Source organism: Gavia stellata, chromosome 1, assembly GCF_030936135.1.
Source record: "Gavia stellata isolate bGavSte3 chromosome 1, bGavSte3.hap2, whole genome shotgun sequence".
Taxonomy (NCBI): Eukaryota; Metazoa; Chordata; class Aves; order Gaviiformes; family Gaviidae; genus Gavia; species Gavia stellata.
The window spans coordinates 95,000,824-95,022,940 of record NC_082594.1 but is presented as its reverse complement, the minus strand read 5'-3'; the positions used below and the strand labels follow the sequence as shown (position 1 = coordinate 95,022,940).

Here is a 22,117-nt window from a genome sequence, read left to right as displayed (position 1 = left end):
AAGCGGGCTCTGAGCTCTGCGGAGCCTCCTCAGTGCCGCCGCTGCCCGCCCCAGCATCGGGGCCCGCGTCCGCCGCCGCCGCTGGCCTCTCCGCTCCCTCCGTGCGGGGCGAGTCGGGCCGGGTGTTGGTGCTGCCGGAGCGCCGGCCGCCCCGGGCTGCTGAGCGGTTCCTGCCCGGGGTTGAGGCGCTGCCGTCGCCGCCGCCATGGCGCCGGTGCAGCTGGAGAGCAACCAGCTGGTGCCGGCCGGCGGGGGCCCCGCGTCAGCCCCGGCCCCGCCGGCCCCCGGGGCCGTGACAGCCGCCGCCAGCCCCGGCTACCGGCTCAGCACCCTCATCGACTTCCTCCTGCACCGGACCTACGCCGAGCTCACCGTGCTGGCCGACCTGTGAGTGCCCCAAATTCCCCCCGGCTCGCTCCCGCGCCTCGCCCTGCCCCGCTGCCAGGGCTGGCAGTGCCGCCTCCCAGCATCGCGGGAGGATGAGGAGGCCTCGCTAGGGATCTGTCCCGGACCCGGCCGGGGCTGGAGAGTAGGGAGGTGGTTGCTCCTTCCCTGTCTCCCACCTCGGGGAAATGCCCTGTTCGCGCAGGTTTGTCTGCGCATCGGAGTGTATTCAGGGGCTCAGCGAAAGCTGTTGAGTGATCTGTCATAAAGAGAGAAAATGATTGTGAGGAATGCAGAGTAGCTGAATGCAGGTTAAATGCTTAAGTTTGCCCCCAAGTTGCTGTCAACAAGCCCAACTGTAATGGTTGTACTTATAACAAAATACATGAATCTGAAACGCGTGAAACTAAGATGTTTTCAGATGCTGCAACTGCTTGGGTTACCTGTGTACTTCTTAAAAATACCATTTGATTATTTTGGAGAAAGAAAATAAGTTATTTACATTTATCTTATAATCTGCTGGGCTGATGTTGTTGTGTTTGAAGTGGCAAAACAAAGGAATGCTTTTGGGACAAAAAAAACTTTAATGAAAGGATTTGGACTCTGAATAAACCTGTTTCCCTTCTAGTTTGTGTAATCATAGAGGTTCTTGTGGGGAACCTGTCTGTTTTAAGAAGTGACATACAGAACAAATGAAAAAAAAATAGGTATAGTTCTTGTAAAATACCATATCTGGTAAGTATGCAAACAGAGTTTTGCTTGACTTTGGGTTATGAGTGTTCAAACTCTCTGGAAAGGATGAGGAATTCTAGAATTTTAGTTTGCTTTGCAAGAACTTCCAAAATGTCAGTCAAAAAGTCTTTCATGTATGTTTATGATATGTGTAGACAGTAATTGATACTGTATGCATTCTTGTAGGAGCATGTGCCTGTGATGTCTTTTATTCTTGTTTTAAGATGTAGAACAGGTCCTTTTGACTTAAGTACATCATTAAGGTACAAAATAAAGTGGGTGGGGTGAACAACACATGGGGAATGCTTTGGGCACTTTGAGTCACCAAGTAGTTTATAAGCTATGTGATGTCCCCTCCAAAAGCAGAGTGAGCTAGATTTTTCCACCATATTTCCCCATAAAGTATGGATTTGGCTAGTAGAAAGCCCAGCTGGAAAGTATTCTCCTCCTTCCCTCCAAAAAAATGATTTCTCATTCTTTTATTAGCACCAGCCTAGTCCTAGAATAAAAAAAAATAATTTTTTTAATGAGATGCCTGTGATACATGTAGAACATTACAGAAATATGGTCCCCTCTCCACAGTGGTATCTGTCACACAGGTCGTTGATAAAGTTCTGGAGTATGGCATTTCTCCACTTTTAGACTGATTAAAAAGGGAAGAGAAACTCATTTCAGGCAAGTCAGAAAACAGCCAGTTTTAATACCCGCTGCAGATGTTCTAGGGCTGCTGCTATGAATTAATTAACTCTAGTCATGGATGCTTAGTAAGAGTCATCAATTAGAAAGCACAGGCAGTGATACTATGTGGCTTACTAGATTAGCAGAAGTCTTGGAATTTCAACACACTTCATCAAGCTTTTAAATTAATTTGACCAGTTCCAGCTTACCTGATACACAGTAGTGGCAGGTGCCCTGTGATGCTATTATACACGTGATTTTATTTTTTTTTTTCCCCTTAACTAGGCTGTGTTCTAGAGCTGTTAAGCTACTTCCTTTATCAAACATGTAATTTCATTGTATTTAGGAAACATTTACAATCACAGAAATTTTGAAATGCTCTTTATACATATTTAGAAGTTCTTCTTGTACTTAGTTGAACGGTACTAACAAAACTTCTAGTAGTCTGAAATGTCATAGAACAATATATAATACACTTTTTTTTTTTCCTTTTTAATATAGATTACCAAGAAAGACTGATATGGAAAGGTGAGTTACAATAAGACAGTCTGTAATGCATGTTAAAATAGAGAATTTTGTTTAGGATGTTAAGATTAATATAGAACTGTTTAAATAAAATATTTTTCTCCTAATTTTAGATTTTATGCAAGAAAATAAGCCATGTCTGTCTTGCTGTCACTACATAGTTTCAAGATTTTTCTCAGTGTCAATGGCAATATTAGTTTTTGTTGGTTTTTTGTTTTGTTGTTGTTGTTTGGGCTTTTTTTGTTGTTGCACTGTTCAGTAACATACTGTTGCTGTTATAGTAGGTGAACTCTGTTAAGGGCATTTGTCTCTTCATGAATCTTGAAGCAATGAAGTGACAGTAAAGCTGATGTGAAAGGGAACTGGAGAACAAGTAGATTCTAGTTAGTGTGATAAAGAAACTTTTTGTTCAGAAGAAGCAGTTCAACAATTAAAGCAAGGTAAAAACCTCTTTTCTGCTTTTTTCCATGTTACCTGATCTTTCTTATGAGCACTGTTTTCTGCTTCTGTTCTATGTCATTTTGAAGTGTGAAGATTATTAGAGAAGAAATGTAAGAGACCAGAACAGGCCTCTTCCCTGCCTCCACACCCACCCCCTCCCCCCACTCCCCAAGATGAAAGAACTTGATTAACTTTTTTGTTTCTTTTAATAAATTTTACGGATGTTGTCAGAAAATTGTTTCCTTTATTATTTGTGTTGACACGCAAATTGACCTAACTTTCTTTGGAGACATGTAGCAGCTATTATATTCCTAAGAATGTTAATAAATAATTCAGTGTACCAGGATGATCATTAATTCAGTTATCTCAAATCTTCCAAAACTCTTATAACGTGTTGTGGAATTAATCCTATTTTCAGGGAATCATAACCTGGGATGATTCCTTGTGCCACTTTTCCTTATGCATAATATTTTATCAAGAGAAACAATCTGGGTTTTGTAGTGTTTTTGTTCTTTTTTTTTTTAATTATCACGCTATTTGCTGAGGAAATTATATTTAAACTAGGTCCAGAGCTCCCTTGTACTGGTCGGGGAGCTTCTCCCATCTAGATGTTTAGCATGTCTTGGTAAAGCTGGAATGTGCTTTGTGGGGCACACAAGTCTGGAGCAACATCTTAAGTCCTAATGGATTACAGATAAAAGAATATATAATAGCCTTCAATGGTTACAAAGAATGTCCTGCAATTGAAATTGTCTTGAAATTAAACGTCACATCCTTGTTAGCTTTGACTTACAACTCTTCTTGATGAAGTGGCTTTCCAGCTCTTGGAGGAAATCTGTAAGGAAGGTAGTTTAATTATCCAGGTTATTCTGTTTTTCCCAACTTTGAGAGCTGTAATGATAGCAGTAGTTGGGCTTCAAGCTCTGTTTCTTGAAGCCTGGTGACATGGCGTGCATACTTTGGTGAAGATGTGATGATATTATCCTCTACTAAAGTTCACATAAAATCTAAGTTCCTTACTATATAGCTCCTAGCTAAAAGATACTGTGATAGGAAAAACTGATAGGAAATTATGCATTGTAGCATAATATGGCTTTTCTTTGTAGAGGGTCATTTATTAGTTATCAAAGGATAGGAATAAACCACTTTTGCAACAAGAAAGAAGCGGTTGGATTAAAAAAAAATTAGTACTGTGGTGTGAAATTAATAGTGCTGAGTTCTGGGGCTTGCTTCTTGATAATGGAGACCTTTTTTTGCTCAGTATTCTTTACCTTTTCTTTTTTATCCTACAATAAAGTGTAATATGTGGGAAACTTTTATCTAAATACAGTAATGGCTGTGTAAGATTGAACTGGAATTTGGATTATAATGATGTTGCAAGGCCCTGTCTTCCGTTGTGGGGAAATGGAAGGTAAAACCTTACACCTGCATTCCTGAATGAACGGTTCCTGCTGAGAAGTATTTAAAAGAGAAGTATTGTTAAAATACTTCTAAGAACTACATAAACATACTGTTTTCCTAAAACCAGGCAGTTTTCCTACTGGTTTTGCAGTAGTTAGTGAACAAGACTGTTACTTCTCAAACTTGCAGCAAACACTCTATCAACTACACAAGATTTTTTTTAAAAAAGCATTCAGAACTGTTGTAAAAACATGTTATCCATGACTTCAGCAGTGTGATTACACACCTAATTTTTGTGAAACTTTGAGTTCCATTCTTTTCTAATGACAAAATGACTGTTATTTCACTGCTTTCATAGACATGGATAATAACTTTGGTTGGAATAGTACTTTGGAGATACCTAGTCCAACCCTCTGCTTGAAGTAAAAGACAGTTTCAAAGTTGGTTCAGGTTGCTCAGGGTCATATCCAGTTGAGTTTTAAATATCTTCAAGGATAGAAATCCTGCAACCTTTCTGGGCAACCTACTTCAGTCTCTGACCGCCTCTCTGTGTGTTTCTTTGTTTGTTTTCCTAATGTCTAACTGGTTTTTCAGTTTGTGGCTGTTGTCGCTCAGCCTTTTGCACTTTTGAGAAGAGTCTCGTTCCATATTCTTTACAACACCCCTTTAGATAGTTGGAGGCAGCAGTAGGATCTCACCATAGCTTTCTCTTCTTAAGCGTAAGCAAACACAGCTTCCTCAGCCCCTACTTGTACGTCATATGTTCCAGCCCCTAACCTACTTCTGTACAGCAGTATCTGTCTTGGCTAAGGAGTATAAAACTGGACAAAGTGATTCAGAGGCAGTCTCACAAATGCCGCCTCAAGGTGAATAATTCCCTTCCTTGACCTAGGCCGCACCAATGCTAATACAGCCTGTCATTGTTGCCAGAGCACATTGCTGATGCCTGTTCACCTGTCCATCAGAACCCCCAGGTCCACTTCTGCAGAGCTGCTGCCCAGCTGCTGCTTAGTACCCAGCCTGTGCTGTTAATGAGATTGTTTGTTTCCAAATGCAGGACTTTGCATGTGGTTTTGCTGAACTTCATGAGGCTCCTGTCAACCAGTTCCTCCAGCCAGCTCAGGTCCCTCTGTTTGCTCCCACCAGTTTGGCATCACCTGCAAACTTCCAAAGAGTGCATTCGTTCAGGTTGTGCAGGTTGTTGATGGAGGTGTTAAATTGTATTTGCCCCAGTGTTGACCCTTAAGGAACACCACTAGTAACCAGCATTAAAGAAATCCAACTGGTAGCCAGTTACACCCTTTTATTCCTGGCAGTGCAGCCAGTTTTTCACCTACCTTGTAGTCCACTTACCCATGCCATATCTCACCAGCTTGGCTACAAGGATACTATGGGAGATCTTGTCAGAAGCTGTGCAAAAGTCAGTGTAAATGTATCTTCTGTTCTCCCCTTGATCACAGAGCTGTTCATCCTGTAAAAGGCAATTATGCTGATCAGGGATGGTTTGCCCTTGGCAAATATGTGCTGGCTGTTCCCAGGCTACTTTCGTGTTCATTATTTATCTGGACATAGCTTCTGGAAAGATTTGTTCTATGAATTTTCTTCTTAACTGAGCTTAGGCCAACTGGCCTATAGGTCCCTAGATCCTTCTTGAGGAAGGGCATGATGTTTGCCTTTTTCCGGTCATCAGGACCTTAGTTCACTATGGCCTTTGGAAAATGATAGAGAGCAACTTCACAGTGGTATAGGTCAGCCCCCTCAGCACCCTTGGATGCACCCCATCCACTCCAATAGACTTTTGTATGTCAAGCTTGCTTAAGTGGTCCTTAACTTGATATTCTTCTACTGTAGCTAATGCTTCACTCCCCCAGACTCAGCCACTAGTCTGAAGGATCTGAAACCCCTGAGATCAGAACTTACCAGTAAAGACCAAGGTAAAGAACTTACTGAGTACCGTGGTCATTAGAAAGCTTTTTAATGTGCTTTGCTTTGCTTTTATAGGCCTTGGAAATGTACTCTTTCTTTAAGTTTCATCTTCCTTGAATAAAATCTTTTGTGCAGCCCAGCATCAGGTCCTGTATCTGTAGTGAAAGACAAAGGAACAGAGCAAAATTGAAAGACTTTGGGTTCCTAGTTGAGTAGTAGATGGATGTGAATTCCCAAAGCAGTTGTCATTCAGGGATGATGGTGGTGGTGGTTCTGGAAGCAGGAGTCTGTCAAGTAGAAGTAACAAGTCTTCTGTAAGTTCATACATGTGATATTAATGGAACAGTTACTGGAATACCGTGTCTAGTTTTATCAATAATTTTCATTATTAAATTGCTGTGCTTTTTTCTGGTTTTCGGGGGCTTGGGGAGGGATTGTCTACCTTTGTTTTCCAGTCACAGAACATCAGTTTGAATTTTTCTTGATATTGTGCTGTTTTCACCACAGAACTACTAGATTTTAGCAACTTTTATACAGTGTTTGAGAGATTGCTGGCTTTCTCAGGTCTCGCTATAGACATTTTTCAAATCCCATAAAGTTTTTCTGAATCTTTCAAAATTCTCAACATCTTGTTTTCATAGTGTAGTTACTATTAGAGCAGTATGTACATGTAGTGGCTTGTCCACAACTTGAAATCTTAATATCAGGCTGAATGCCATTATAAAACATATGCTCTAGAACACAGAGAAGTTATTGGCTTAATGCCCAAGTTCTTGGATGAGGGTTGTAGTACATAATGCAAGAAACTGGACCAGATGGTATTAGTTGTACTTCTGGCTTAAATGTTCATCTGCTGCAAGGAGATTATGCTTTATGTATTGCACAGAAGAGTTAACCTCATTACACCCACACTTTCACCAGAAACAGGCTCTATCTATATTATGAGTATGTGTTTTACAGATTAGGATAAGAAGGAGGTGCAACTTCTGTTTAGTAGAGGCCAGTATCTGTTGCATTGATTAATGTTCTTGTCCAAATGCTTTTGTTACTTTAGAAAACCATTATCAGTAAAATATCTTGGATTTGTGTTTTTTTTTTTTTTTCCAAAGTAACTAGAAAACCATGGTGAAATTAGTGAATGGAATGTGTAGAAAGTGAAGAAAACCTCTACAAACAGTAGATGAAATGGTATTTCAGAGTGTGTGGTATTATACACACATTGTAGATCTGCATGTCTTGTCTAATGCATCTCCAGTGTACATCTGTAATGAAGAGGGGAAATCTGGGTGTGTCCCTCTTACGTTCTCTTTTACGAAAAATAACTCTTAAGACATGCAAACATACACTGCCTCATTTTGACTATCTCATACAAAGCACGGTGGGAGGGATATTGACTGTCAGTAATTTCTCCTTATCCCAATTTCTTTGCAAGGCAGGAATGGAGAGGAAAGTAAAAGGGTGGGGGTTTTTTCATGGTCTTCCCCACGATCACCCCATTTCCTGGCAAAATGGTAGTGTATTGTAACATACTGTGTAAAGACGTCTTAAAATTACTAGAGTGATATTTTGTTTAGTGTCTGCTTTATTTATTTATTTATTAATGAATGTCAGTGTAACGTTACTGCCAGGTCCTGTAACCCTTAGGTATATTGCCTTGTCTACTTTAAACTTAATCATAAACCCTGGGGAAGTCCTGTAAAAGGTATAAAAATAATTCACCTGAGTTCACTGTGGAATTGTTTCTCCTAGAATCAGTGATTAATTCACATGAGTATGCTTTTTTGTTTCTGCAGACAGTCTTGGTTGGTTAGAAGCCAGGTATGTTGTTAGCATTTAGATATTCAGAAGAGCGAGATACGGTTTTTTTCCATGTTCTAATCAAACAAGCCATATATTAGTGGTGCCTCCATTAGCACACTTAGAAGTTATCTTTACAGCTTTTTTTATTGGCACAGAGTTAAATTGCAGCTTTATTATATATCTGAGCCCCGGCTTAATGTATGTTTGTTTTTTTCCAGAAAAATAGAAATAGTGCAGTTTGCAAGTCGCACTCGTCAACTGTTTGTTCGTTTGTTAGCCTTAGTCAAATGGGCTAATAATGCTGGAAAGGTGGAAAAATGTGCGGTAAGTTAGCAACAGTTTGGTATGAAATCATTTCTAAGTGATACAGGATTTTGGTACGCCCTAACTTCTCCTTACTATAGTAAGTTAAAAAAAAAAAAAGCCTATTTCGTAGGCAAACAAATATTAAATTATAACCAATTTCTTCCTGTGTAGAAATTGTATAATCTTGTCATTTAACAGTTCGTGTTCCCAAAAACTCATCAGTGGCAAAAAATGAAAGGTTTGTCTGCACATAGTTTCAGGAGTGCTTTGGGGTTAGGTGATAGGACAGGGAAGATGGTGATCTCAGTGTGTCAGTTCGTATTATCACTTTCATCCTGCTCTTGGTTAAATAAACATAAAATCCAGAATGTTGCAAAAAACAAGCCCTGAGTGATTACAAACAAGTATGGTTGCATTCCAGTAGCAGTCATCAGATAAAGAGCTGTGAGGCTTTACAGATCCTCCACAGCATCGGAAATGGCATGCAGATTTAAAGCATTCTTGCATACGAATGTAAGAAATGGCCAGAATATTCATTCTTTCTTTGGTTTATAGATGTAATTACTTGGATTGGAAGTGACAGATAAAATCATCGCAGTCATGTGCACTGGATGAACTGAATATAAAGGGGCATTGATCTGTGCATTTTTTGGACACATATCTCTCTTATTTCCCCCCCTCCTCCCCCCTCCTTGTCCTCTACAGATGATATCAAGTTTTTTAGATCAGCAAGCCATTCTGTTTGTGGACACTGCTGATCGTCTGGCATCACTAGCTAGAGATGCTTTAGTTCACGCTCGTCTACCTAGTTTTGCTATCCCTTATGCTATTGATGTTCTGACAACTGGATCATACCCACGTCTGCCTACCTGCATTAGGGTAAATAATGCTACTGTATGTCTGGGGCGGGGATGGGAGGGGAATCCCCAGTACGGTATCGAATGCATGTTAATGAAACTAATTGTCTATGTGCAAATGGAACTGTAGTTTAATACAGGCCTAGTGCCAAGTCTCTGTAGTGTCAGTTTCTCATGCAGAGCACTTCCTATTTAAACAAGTTACGCTTTCCCCGTAAAACATTCTCTCCATTTAAACTAGTTCTGCTCTAGGATGAGTATAGTAGCAACTTCTTCCTTGGTTCTTTAAGTATTTGCACATGCTAAGCCATCATCCTAGAAAAATGAAGTGTGAAAAGGAGATACTGACATCTGTTGTTCTTAGGTTTTGCCTGTATTTGGAAATGTACTGAAATACTTACAGCTCTCTTTAATGCTGCTGCCTTTTCTTACTGATAAAATGCAGAATAACAGGATTTTGTGAAGTAATATAAACAGTTGTACCTATGACTTAGATCTATAGCTACAGATAAGGATTGGCTTTCAAATCTTAGTATTTAAAAACAAGTTTAGCCTGATGTAAGGCCCTGAATTTATTTAATTGATACAAGTTGAGCAATTTTATTCAGTGGTCAGTCTCAGATAAAATGTAATCAACTAGAAAACAAATCTGAATATAAGATACAAAACTTTGCTTGTGTGTAATGGCCTGTAGTATTTATAATTTCAGACTTCTAGTCTGGTTAGTTTTCACCATTCCTACTGTGAATGTATTATACATGTTTGAGATACTTAGATTTGTTCATGTTTATTTTAACAGGATAAAATAATCCCTCCTGACCCAATAACAAAGAGTGAGAAGCAAACCACACTTCATCAGCTAAACCAGATTCTTCGACATCGACTAGTGACTACAGATCTCCCTCCACAGCTAGCAAATCTGACAGTTGGTATGAACTGAAATTACTTTTTGAAGAATATGTTATTGCAGGCTGATTTAAAATTGTTGCTTTAGTGCTAAAGCAAAGGTAAAGGATAGCTTAAGTGAGACTATTAGGCATGCTTAATCTTATTAAGATGGGGATCCTATCTCTGTATGGCATCAAAATAGGTCTTTTCCCCTTTTGAAAAATGAGGGCACTGATAATATTGCTGAAATACTACTTACTTTCAAGAAGAAATCCTGTGCAGGTAATGGCAAAAGGTTGTAGACATTGTCTTGCTCTTTCAGCAAATGTGCTATGAAAGACTCTTAGGCCTAACAATGTAACTGCCTTACCTTAAGTTAATTTTAAAATGCAATTTAATTAAACTGTTAGGTCTTTCTGTAGAAACTCTTTGAACTTTAACTTAAACAAGTCACTCTAATGTTGCTTTTTTAATCTGTTTTGATACTCATCTTCATGCATAGACCCTGTTCATATTTATGCATGCCTTTTGTGCTGTGGCTCACTGCAGTGCCAGAGCTCTTAATCTGTTTTCAGATCTCTGTTTTCATTTGGTCCAAGTAGTGGTAGACATTAAGATGACCTTTTTTACAGGAAGGATGGCTATAAACTGGACTAGGTTATTGCAGAATCACGAAGAGTAGGACTGGAATGGATCTAGTCCATGCTTTTAACTAAGTCAAGGTTAGCCATGTCTAAACCATACCCCACAGACCTAGATCGAAGATGTTTCTGAAAAATCTTAGTTTTCACTGGTCCCTGTGTGAACGCTTGCAATATCAGTATTAGAGCCATTTTTGTCTAATGGAAGTATAAATGGATATATGTCTGAGCTCTTCAGATTTTTCAGTTAACTAAACATTTCAATGACTATTAGTTTCTGTTTGGGGATTTTGTTTGTTTTAAGAGTGTGGGGGGGATGCTTCTGAAAATGAAACTTCCTGAGTTAAAGTGGTTAAAATTTCTATAGGAATATTTCTATATGTCTATAATTGTAAAGGTATATGGCATATTTTGTTAAGTGATTGAGAAGAAGGTTGACCCGCAGTTTATAGTAAGGTCTTGTACTAAATTGTTTGCTCTGCCACTCATTCTCTATATGACCTCGCTTACATAGTTTTGACAGTCTTTGTTCCCAGTTCTTGAAACTCATAGCAGTGCTCACAAAGGTGTGAGGATATATATGTCAATTAGATAAATAGTGTATATGAACTTCGCTCGTGTGCATATATATATGAATTATGCAAAAGTTTATCTTCCTCAGGTGAAAATGGAGTTATAATATTTTAATGTTAAATAAATGGTTTGCAGTGAGATGTGTTTCCAGGACTAGATTTCAGCCTGGGCTGAGATCGCATTCTTAACCTCTTCTGAATATTGCTTAAAGTATTCATTGTTGGTATAGCAAAGAATTGGAAAAATTAAGCTACATGTTTTGTTTGTGTAACTTGTCAGGGTGATAGTCAGCTCAGTGTTACTCCGTATTATAGTAGCACAAGTGTTAACAAGTTATCTTGACTAAAGTACTGCTGTTCAGGACAGTTTGGGACATCTGTCCGTGTTGCTTATTGACTTTGGTTCTGTTGCAGAAGCAACTGTGAAGTCTTCAGAGTTGCACAGAAACACATGCAACAGAGCAGAAACTATAGGGAAGTAAGCCATTGTGAGTGCCAGGAGCTACCACACTGATATTTTGAGGCATCTTAGGAGACTGAGTGAAATAAAACATTTTTTTTCTTCCTTAGCCAATGGCCGTGTGAAGTTCCGAGTTGAGGGTGAGTTTGAGGCCACCTTGACAGTGATGGGTGATGACCCTGACATCCCCTGGCGCCTTCTCAAACTGGAAATTTTGGTTGAAGACAAGGAAACTGGTGGTAAAAAAAAAAACAAAAAAACTTTACACTTTCTAACATGATATTCATCTCTGATGCTGTATAGGTCTTGTTTATACAGGATCTTTTGCATATCACAACTTAAGATAATGAAGCTGTATATACTTGTCCTGTTTTCACCTTGCTCTATGTGCTTTTGATACCTCAGCAATGGTAGACTATGACAGTGTAGTAGACTGAAATTTCCAGAGTAAACCAAGGATTTTGTTAGAAATGCTGGTATGGAAATTGCTCAGTACAGTTGTATCCTTTTTTTTTTTTTAATTTATTATTTTATTTAATTATTTTAAAATACCTATTTTCCTGATGTCTAATTGGAATTATTTTTAATTCATGAAAGATGGTCGAGCCTTGGTTCACAGCATGCAGATCAACTTCATCCATCAGTTGGTCCAGTCACGGCTGTTTGCTGATGAAAAGCCACTTCAGGACATGTACAGCTGTCTGCGTATCCTTCTGAAAGATGCTTCTGAATAAGCTGTGTAGCATAGCCTTGCTCTTCCTAGTAGCTGGAGGTCAAGAAAGATGGATTCCCTATTAAGCTAGGGGAAAATATCTGGACATGGAGTAAAAATGGTGGCCTTGGAAACAGTTACTCTCATGTGCCAGCATGCAAAATTTGATTTTACACACTTAACCAGCACAGGTAAAGGTGAGGTACTCAAGACAGCAGGTTGTGTGGTAAGTCAGTGCAGCAGCAGCTGGCTGCATGTGCTAAATTCAGAGATAGAATACAGTGCTGACTTGGAAGGGATGGGAACTGACAATTCTTACTACCAAGAACTGCAGTAAGGTGATGATGGTGTGTTAACTGTATTGCACCTGTTTGAATAATAAAATGGGATATAACATGTGCAGGAAGTAGTGCAGCGACTTACTATGTGCAAAGGGAAAATTGCTTAACAATGTGAAACTGTTTTCAGTGAAACAGTTTCTGCAGAAACAAATAGAATCTTAGGATGACCATGGAAGATGGGGTTAGTGGTAACTATAGGTTGAATTGAATTTCTTTGTTAGTAATCTCCTTTTCCCTAGGAGATGATCAGAGTTAACATCTATGAAACAAAGCTATTGTGACACTCTTGTCTAACATTCTGCCCCAGATAAGAGTTTAAAAAAAAGCAAAAAAACTTTGAGAAATATTTGATGCTGTTAATAAATCTATCTCTGGATTAGTACATTAGTGTGTTTCCAGGCAGCATCTTGTCTGACTTCTGTGACAAATGGATTTATGTAGTGTACAGACTCTTTGGAGGTCTTATATTTTCTTAACTCTGTTAGACTCCTTCTGCTTAGCACTTCAGTTGGAAGTCTTGCATTCACAAACACTAATGCTGATTCGAGAGCGCTGGGGTGACCTTGTGCAAGTGGAACGATATCATGCAGGGAAATGTCTCTCGCTCTCTGTTTGGAAGTAAGTTAATTTTAAACTGGCTGTTAACAAACAATAAATGAAATAGGAGGGTTTCTTGAGCCAGAATTTTCAGAATTGTACACTCTTTTTGATGTGAGACTTCTAAATTCTTGTAATTAAATACCTAAACATGTTGCTTGACTTGCAGAGAAGTGAGGGATGTATATTAATGTACAGGAAAACAATGGACACAGTCATAAATCAGCTCGTATTTATGCGGGTATCTAACTCAGTAAATGAATTGGACAATTCTTTTTCGGTCTTTCACTATATTTATTGTTTGACTTGCACTAGGTAAAATTTAAAAAAGCAATCCAAATGCTCTTCTGATTCTGTGTTGAATTTTCAGCCATCTAAAACTTCTTTATGTAGTTATAGTTTACCAACAGTTCTGCATTAAAATGTAAACTAAAACAAGTGCTTTTTTCAGTTCAGCTGACATAATCTTATTTTTATGCAGAACTCTCAGAATCAAGGATTAGCTACTGCAAAGCATATTTTCTGCTATTCCAGTTACATGGTTTAATTATTCTCTTTATTTTAAGTCAACAGGTGCTTGGCAGGAAAACAGGGACCGCGTCTGTTCATAAGGTCACTATTAAGATTGATGAGACTGATGTCTCAAAACCCTTACAAATATCTCATGAGCCTCCACTGCCAGCCTGTGATTCCAAACTGATGGAAAGAGCCATGAAGGTAAAGGTTTGCTTTGCACTAGGCACCTAGTTTTTATAAATCAAAAACTTAAAAATGCTTTGTGTTGTCACTTTGAATCTATTTAAAGAGCTATCTTTTGAATCATTTTGATTCTATTTAAAGAGCTGTTTCTAAGATTTCTAGTCAGCAGTTACTCTAGGTTGTGGTGTGTTTATGTTGGGACCTAAAGTTGTTGTTTCAAATTATTGGCCTTGACTTCATCTTAATAAAGATGAAGTAACACCTACTTTACAGGGCATTATATCCCACTTGTGAGACAGAATGCTGAGGCTGGGGGGGAAACAACAGCAAAGTTTCAGTTATGTTTAGTGTTTGGCTTGAAATGCTTTATAGAGAGCCAGTTCTTCCCTTTCCTGTCTTGGAGATGCTGTGTAAACTTCCTCTGAAAATCAGCTTCCCCATGTCACATGAGTTCGCTACCCAGCAGTGCTATTCACTTTAGAAAATCTTGCATTATGATTTGGAAATGTAGTGCAAAAGAGCTAATGTGGTTTGCTTGTTATAAGTGTTAGGTGAAGCTTGGTTTTGCATTATCACTAACCAGATTATGTCATGTGGCTTATTTGAGTGTGCATTTGTATTGGTTTAATTCCCATACTTTAAAGGTGGGATTGTTGGAATGACCTAAAGTGAGTAACTGCAGTGAACTTCCTACTTGGATAAGGCTTCATGGCTGATAATTCTAGATCTTGGTTAATGGTATCCAAGAGAAACTGTGTTCTAGGTTTTGTAATAAGTCTTCTGTAAGTTCCTCAGCAAGTCTGGCTGTGATATGTCAGGATGTGTGTTTGTCATTATTTCTTGCAGTGTTTGGGATTTTTAAGAGAGTTAATAAACTGGAGTGAATGGTGTAGTTTTCAAACTTTCAGTAGTTTTTCCACAGGGAAAAATTCTTCAGCTCAGATTCTTCACCTGTCTTACAGAACCTTCTACTGATGATAGCCTTCTCCTACTGTACATTGGCCCATCTTGTTTACCAAGTCTCTATATGGTGAATGTCAAGAACTTCATATGTTTGGGCAACAGAGGAATGTGGAAAACTTAGTGGAGCATAGTCGCCTTCTACTGTATTTCTAGAGTAGAAATTCTACTATTATTATAGTAAATATATACTAAATTTACTCATTTAATTGCCTAAATTAGCATATTTAGGCTACTAAATACACAGTTAATTTAGTGACGATACTGTATTTATGCCTAAATCCAGGAAAATGTGCTTTATCTAGAATATCTGCTGAATTTCCACTGGAGCTGATGTAATCTAAACTCTCTGAATCAGATCCGCCGTCTGTAGATGAAGATACAAGGCCACTGTAAATTTGAGATTTATCAAAGTTAACGCTGACTTCCTTTATAACTACTTGCTTTTAGCTTAAAAAATTTATCAGCTATGGTACATACACTGCTGTTCTAGTGTTTGAATAATGATCTCAGCTGTAATGACGTAGATAGCACACTGTTTCTGTTTGTTCGTGCCACTGTTTTATATAGTGTCTTAAACAAATATGTTTGTCTAAGCAGGTTATTATACATTAACCTACTGAAAATTGGATGTAGCTATAGAACCTGCAGTCACTTGTTTGTGAGGAAGATGTAACTCATAGCAGCTGCTGAGTTGAAATGCTCTTGTGCATAGATAAACACTTGATTTTTAAGGCTTTGTCTTGGAAAGCTAGTTTTTAGGGAAAGGTCATTCTGGTATATATGAAGGCATGTACTAAAATTCAGTATAATTCTGTTCTGGTATAAACCTCTTCTGCATTTATCTCTTATGCTAGAATAAAATTTAAGTTTAATTCACCTTGAACAGTTTTCAAACCAATGTGAGGTTAACTAGAAAAGGGTTTTGCAGTAATCTGTAGCTTTGCTTATGCAAAATATGTAAATAATATGACTGTAATGTGAATTAATATAAATGCAAATGCTTTAATTTAGGTTGCACAAGTAAGGTACAGTTCATGTAAGTGATGGCATAAGCTTCAGCACTGGCAGTGCAACAAGCCTCCTAGATACTCCTGGGTTCAGTAGGGTTGGTCGTATTCACTGTCTGCCTCTGCATCTTCAATGACTGCATTGTTACCCCCTTAGCAGGACTAAAACTAGTGTGTTGTATTTCATGCTACAGCTACATATGTGTTTGTGTAGAGGCAACCTTATTCTAATAGAGTGTTGTTTTGGGGGGTTTTGTGGTTTGTTTTTCTTCATTTTTTTTTTCCTTAGTTTAAGCTACTTATAAACAGATGTATGCTAAGCTGGAAAATACTCCGGCCTTGATCCAGAACAAGTAGGTCTGCACAGGGAGTGGTAACAGCATAGTTTGTGAAACTTATTTTCTTTTACATTTTCTTGTAGGCTTCTCTCAAAAACCCTCCCACTGCCTGCTGCACAGACAGAACCTTATATTAGTTTGTTGTATTTTGTAGTGATCCAAATACTCAAGTTAATAGTTCATTTGGTTCACCACAGTTCTGAGCAAATTCTTTAAGCGATTGTTTTATTAAGTTATGTAGCTCTGTTCCAGTGTGTAAGGTCTACACAGCCAATTTGAACTTTGTCAAGTACATTCCTTTTTTACAGATTGACCACCTATCAATAGAAAAACTCCTAATAGACAGTGTCCATGCAAGATCTCATCAAAAACTCCAGGAGCTGAAAGCCATTCTTAAGAGTTACAACATTAATGACAATTGTATGTGTTTTCTACTGAAGTTTGTTTGAAGTTAATTTCCATTTATGCCTAGGAATGGTTTCCTTTTTTCTTGGTGTTTCTTGTTTTCATTAATTTAAATAAAAAATATGAAAAAATAAGGGGAGATGTGTTCAGAATTAACAAGACTTAGCTTTAGATTATTCTGCATTGATAACTGTAAAGTACTCATACCTCTCAATGTAGTATAATAGATGAACCTGGTAGAACATCATAGCCTGGGTTGAAGAGTTAAAAATTGTCTACTGTAAAACTTGTATGTGTTCAGAACTGAAAGCAAATTCTTTACTGTCTTGAGCTAGCTTTGGATGAGACTTTGCTTAAACTGTTTTTGAAACTATTGGGATTCAAATTGAGCTTAGAATCGTGAAGCAGTGAGTTAAAATATATTCAAGGATTAATAATCTCCTTCAAATTTGGCCTGTCTTTTCTCGTTGGTTTGTTACTAGCATGATTTTTACAGAGAAATTCTTACATCCAATTCCCTCTTTATGTTAACAGTATAATAATGTGCAAGTGAAGATTGCTTCTATAAAAACAAACAGGTTTTGTGATTATAATGGGCTAACTTTTAACATGATGAGCTTGAATTTTGTGTCAAATTAAGATCAATTTTTGTTTAGCATTCATTGAGACGGCTCTTCCAACTCTTGTCATTCCAATTTTGGAACCATGTGGTCGATCAGAGTGCCTACATGTATTTGTTGATCTCCACTCTGGAATGTTTCAACTGATGCTGTATGGTGTTGGTAAGTAGGTGCAAGACCAGGTTGTATTTAATATCTTGCAAGTATCCTGCATTACGAGGTAATTTTGTGTGAACAATTCTGTCAAATCTGCGACATTCTGTAAGTAAATAAGGGTAATGCAAATGAACACCGAACTTGGGTCATCATCTAGGCATTTCAGTTTGAGGAAGAGAAGTGGATCTTTGTGCTTAAGAGTTGCAGATCAATTAGGTATATTTTAAGAGGACAACAGAATAATATTGTTAGATATTATTGCAATGCATGTTCATTATGACTCATGATTCCTGGGTTGTGCTGTTAATGGATGCAGTCATTTCATATGGACCTGACTGAGAATAGTATTATGTGACCTTATACATCTTGAGTTACCATTCAAGTCTTAACTTCAGGTTTCAGATTACTTAAGAAAAGAAGTGAGTTCCTTTAGTTTATTTGCCTAATTTGCCTGCTGCGGTTTTACAAGCATTATAGATCATTTGTTGTGTGTCTTAATGTCTTCTCTATGTGGCTCATTATGAAGAGAGAGAAGGGGCAACAATTACAAGTTGCACCAGGAGAGGTTTCATCAATATAAGAAAGAAATTTTTTACAGTGAAAACAATCAATCACTGGGACAATGCCCCCAGGGCCATGGTGGAGTTCCCATCACTGGAGGTTTTCAAGATGCAATCGGACAGGGTGTTAGATAATCTCATCTAGGCTCCCTTTCCCATGAAAGGTTAAGACCAGATGGTCTTTTGAGGTCTCTTCCAACCTGGGCTGTTCTATTATTCTGTGATCAATTGTTTGTTAAATTAGATGAGACACTTTCATTGAAAGGTCAAAATTTTATTTGAAGAGCAGATGTTAAGACCATTCACTCACCTAATGTTCTTGTAGATCAACTGACACTTGATGACATAGAGAAGTCTGTTAATGATGATATGAAGCGTATCATTCCTTGGCTTCAGCAGCTCAAGTAAGAGACTTGAATGATTCACTTAGCTTGCATAGAATAAATCACCATACTTGTATTTTGGATGATCCCACTTGCATGGCTTTGTGTTTTACCGCAGTAGGGAATGTAATTTCTCAGTGTTCTAAGCAACTTTGAGTATTTGCCATCTCCTCTAAATGGGTGGAGGAAATTCTGATTTTGCTTGGAGTTCATTCCATAGTCCTCCTTTAGTCTGCCTCCTTACATGTAGCCTCATGCATTGCTATGCTCACCCTCTGCATTGAGTCTTTTCACTTAAGTCAGTAGCAGACCACTTGCTTCATGAGGATCTCATTTTGTGTTCATGTCCATTTTTTATGTCCTTTATTCCACTTTGTTACTACAGCTGAACTCTGCTTGTTTGTCATCAAGAACAATCTCCCTTCTCACAATACAGGGAAAAACAGGAAGTGGCCTGGGATGGTTTAAATAATATCTGTTTGTCTTCTGACACTTCAGCCCTTGCTGGTTTATACCTTTAATCTTCCTTCCATAAAGCCCTGAGATTTAGGCACAAGATACATTTGGCTCCCATAAAAGGTTGAAGCAAATAATACAAAAACAGTTTGCATCTGCATGAAAACCAAGTTCCACCTGCTCTGTCGTTTTGGAAATTCCCAGTACTCTGAGCTAATTGCAGGGTGAAACCTCTATTTGAGGAATGTTGCTTCTAAAAGAAGCATGATGACGCATGAAGCACTGGCACCCTGGAGAAACTAATCAACCTCCCTTTGTTATAAATAATGTACTCGAGATAATGGCTTGGGTAGTGATGCAGTTTTTGAAGAAGCTAGGCAGTCCCACGAAATGTCTTTTAGGACAGCTATATCTAACCTGTATCTATGAGAATAAACGCGGCGTGTCGTGGTGGAGATATGCTGAGTACCCACGCTTTCCACTGCCGTTTTCAGTGGAAGTTTGACTGAAAAACCAAGCCACACATTTCTGAGCCCCTTTCAGGCCTAGCTAGGCTTTCTGGCCTTGCCACTATAGCCAAAATCCATTGGAGTAGAACGAGTTTAATTCCAAACATTAGAATAAATTTGGTGTCTTGCATGTGGTTTTTCATGTCCAAACTTATTCAGGTGAATTAGTTTGTTTATAACATAATCCAGAGTGACGTTAATCCAACTTTGGTGACTTTTTTTACTGTATTGCTCACCATCATATGGGGGCAAAGATTTTCTTTTCTATATCAAAAAATAATTGCAGATTCCAAATTGTAAAATAACTGTAACCTGCATGTTTTTTAATTTGTCCCTTCTTTTTTATATTGTAATTTTATATTGTGATGTATAAAAAATTATGTATTCCTTCAGCAAATAATTTCAGGGCTTTTCTTCTTAAATTAACAGCTGTCTGTTACTCAAGCTGAAGACAATATGTAAAGATAGTAGTAAGAAAATACAAACTCATGAAGTTTTCTGTGTGATTTTCTGTGTATAACTTGTGCAGCAATGATAGATGTTGACTTAGAATATGACTGACTTAATTTGATACTAATGCTCGAAACAGCAGTGTACTGGAATAATTTAAAACAGTCTCAGGGTACTAATACCTTTATTTTAATGCAAGGTTCTGGCTTGGACAGCAACGTTGCAAACAGTCTATAAAACATCTGCCTACAGTGAGCAGTGAAACTCTTCAACTAGCTAATTATGCTAGCCATCCAGTGGGAAACCTTTCCAAACACAAACTGTTTATCAAACTCACTCGCCTTCCACAGTACTACATTGTAAGTAACTGAAAATGCTTCTATCTTTTGCTCCTAGGCATGGATATACCAGGCAGTTTGTACTGTTAACTCTAACATTAGGAACCAAGTGATTAATGTAATTCTCAACTCTTCCCTCTCCCTCCCTTCTCTCATTCAGTGGTTTGTTAAGCATAGAGAGGAGGGGATCTAAAGGTTTATTACTCAGCAACCTTCCCATTCTCTTTGTTTCCTGAAAGTTTAGTCTTACTTCTCGTCTTGGATCCCTTTCCTAGCCACAGTATTAATATCTTGAAAAAGACTAATGTCTTTTCTTTGAGGGGGGGAGGATAGGAACTGATGTAGACATATTCTTAGCTTAAGGGTCTTCTCAATTTGTTGTTTTATTTAAATATAGGTTGTAGAGATGTTTGATGTTCCTGGCAACCCCACAGAACTAGAGTATAAGTACCATTTTCTCTCTGTGAGCTATGCTGAAGGAGATGACAGCCCTGCTACTGCACTTTTACTACAGCAGTTTAAACCAAACATTGAAGAGCTGGTACTAGACACAAAAAGTGGGAAACAAATGAAAAGTGGTGTCAAGCGCAAGGTATGTGCTTCAGAAGCCTTCGGGCTAGTTACAGAGTGTGAAAGCTAAACACATGTTCTGAGCACCAATACCAGCTTTGGTAGTGTTGTTTCAAAAGTTTGTATGGCTGACATCTTAACTTGTATTGCAGCTTGGTTCTCTGGACTGCTTCCCTAGGGAGATGTTGGGAACATTTTGTAACAGTTGTCTTAATTCATGCCAGGCCTTCTCGCCTTTTCTAAAGAGCCAAGGCAGAGCACTGTGCTGAGATAGCTAGAGTAGCTTGTATACGTATCTTGTATCTGCGTGATATGCTTTGTGGTGTGTAGGTGTAGTCTGTCAAAGACTTGCAGGGGCTGGTAGGAGTTACTTCGTTGGGTCAGGCTGACATGGCTTAGTGATATGGAAATACTGTTTTAAGGAAGGAGGTGATTATAAAATTAACTAAATTGCTTCAGTCATGAAGCGGAACAGATAATTTCAGAAGTTTGTGCTCATGGTGTGATTAATTTAAAACTTGGATGAATGAGATTATTCTCTGACATATTTTCAAAATGTTTATTCCAAATGTGCAGGTACATTTGTCTTTATTTTAATTCTAGTTATCTGGTGATCCATGCTCCATAGAACCTAAGAAACCAAAACGGTCGGGAGAAATGTGTGCCTTCAATAAAGTGCTAGCTCATATTGTAGCCATGTGTGATACAAATATGCCATTTATAGGGCTTCGTATGGAGGTATGTATTAAGAAATATTTTGTTTCCTTCTTCCCCTCTACTACTCCTGATTCAGTTGTCTAGATGCAACTATTCAGCAAACTTGTGGTCACGTGTTCACTTTGGAGTTCCCCTGCCAGATGAGCCCGTGTGACTGATGCTCTAAACTGGGTTGCTCCAGTCTTGTTTTAGCTGGTTCTCTAATACCGAGCACTGCCAAACACTTGAAAGTTGAGGGAAAAGGGAAAATGAGAGGATGAAAGACACACTTGTGGGAGGGGGTGGGAGACAACTTTATACCAAATTTGCACAGACTGTTTTTTGGCTTTCCAGTGCTTGAGAATGTGAAACATCTGTCACCCTTACAGGGAAAAAAAAATCCTTGAAAAAGTTACAGTATTTTGTTTGACTTTTTGCTTGGCATAACATTTTTCTTGTTCGTTCCTAGTTATCTAATATGGACATTCCTCACCAAGGAGTACAAGTAGAAGGAGATGGCTTCAGCCATGCAATACGTTTATTAAAGTAAGAGGATACGCTCCTGTCTTTCAATTTATTACTGTACATATGCTTGAGAGAAAAAAAGGATTGCTTGGAGAGTAACACTAATATTGGGGCGGGGGGGGATTTTTGGTTGGGGGTTTTGGGGGGTGTTTTTTTGGTGGTTTTTTTTAGATATTGTGTA

At 38.4% G+C, this 22,117-nt stretch overlaps 1 protein-coding gene across 1 annotated transcript in view; it reads left to right on the top strand.

Moving 5' to 3' along the window:
* Positions 1 to 205: 205 nt before the first annotated feature.
* MED14 (mediator complex subunit 14) overlaps positions 206 to 22,117 on the top strand; it is a 37,803-nt gene continuing 15,891 nt past the window's right edge. Inside the window, exons 1-16 of the mRNA XM_059831446.1 lie at positions 206 to 387; positions 2,296 to 2,322; positions 8,106 to 8,211; positions 8,899 to 9,072; positions 9,850 to 9,979; positions 11,722 to 11,850; positions 12,209 to 12,316; positions 13,150 to 13,282; positions 13,828 to 13,978; positions 16,577 to 16,688; positions 17,330 to 17,455; positions 18,335 to 18,413; positions 20,007 to 20,166; positions 20,543 to 20,737; positions 21,319 to 21,453; positions 21,881 to 21,957. Of these exons, the coding sequence (XP_059687429.1) occupies positions 206 to 387; positions 2,296 to 2,322; positions 8,106 to 8,211; positions 8,899 to 9,072; positions 9,850 to 9,979; positions 11,722 to 11,850; positions 12,209 to 12,316; positions 13,150 to 13,282; positions 13,828 to 13,978; positions 16,577 to 16,688; positions 17,330 to 17,455; positions 18,335 to 18,413; positions 20,007 to 20,166; positions 20,543 to 20,737; positions 21,319 to 21,453; positions 21,881 to 21,957 (2,024 nt within the window). The remainder of the gene's footprint in view (positions 388 to 2,295; positions 2,323 to 8,105; positions 8,212 to 8,898; positions 9,073 to 9,849; positions 9,980 to 11,721; positions 11,851 to 12,208; positions 12,317 to 13,149; positions 13,283 to 13,827; positions 13,979 to 16,576; positions 16,689 to 17,329; positions 17,456 to 18,334; positions 18,414 to 20,006; positions 20,167 to 20,542; positions 20,738 to 21,318; positions 21,454 to 21,880; positions 21,958 to 22,117) is intronic.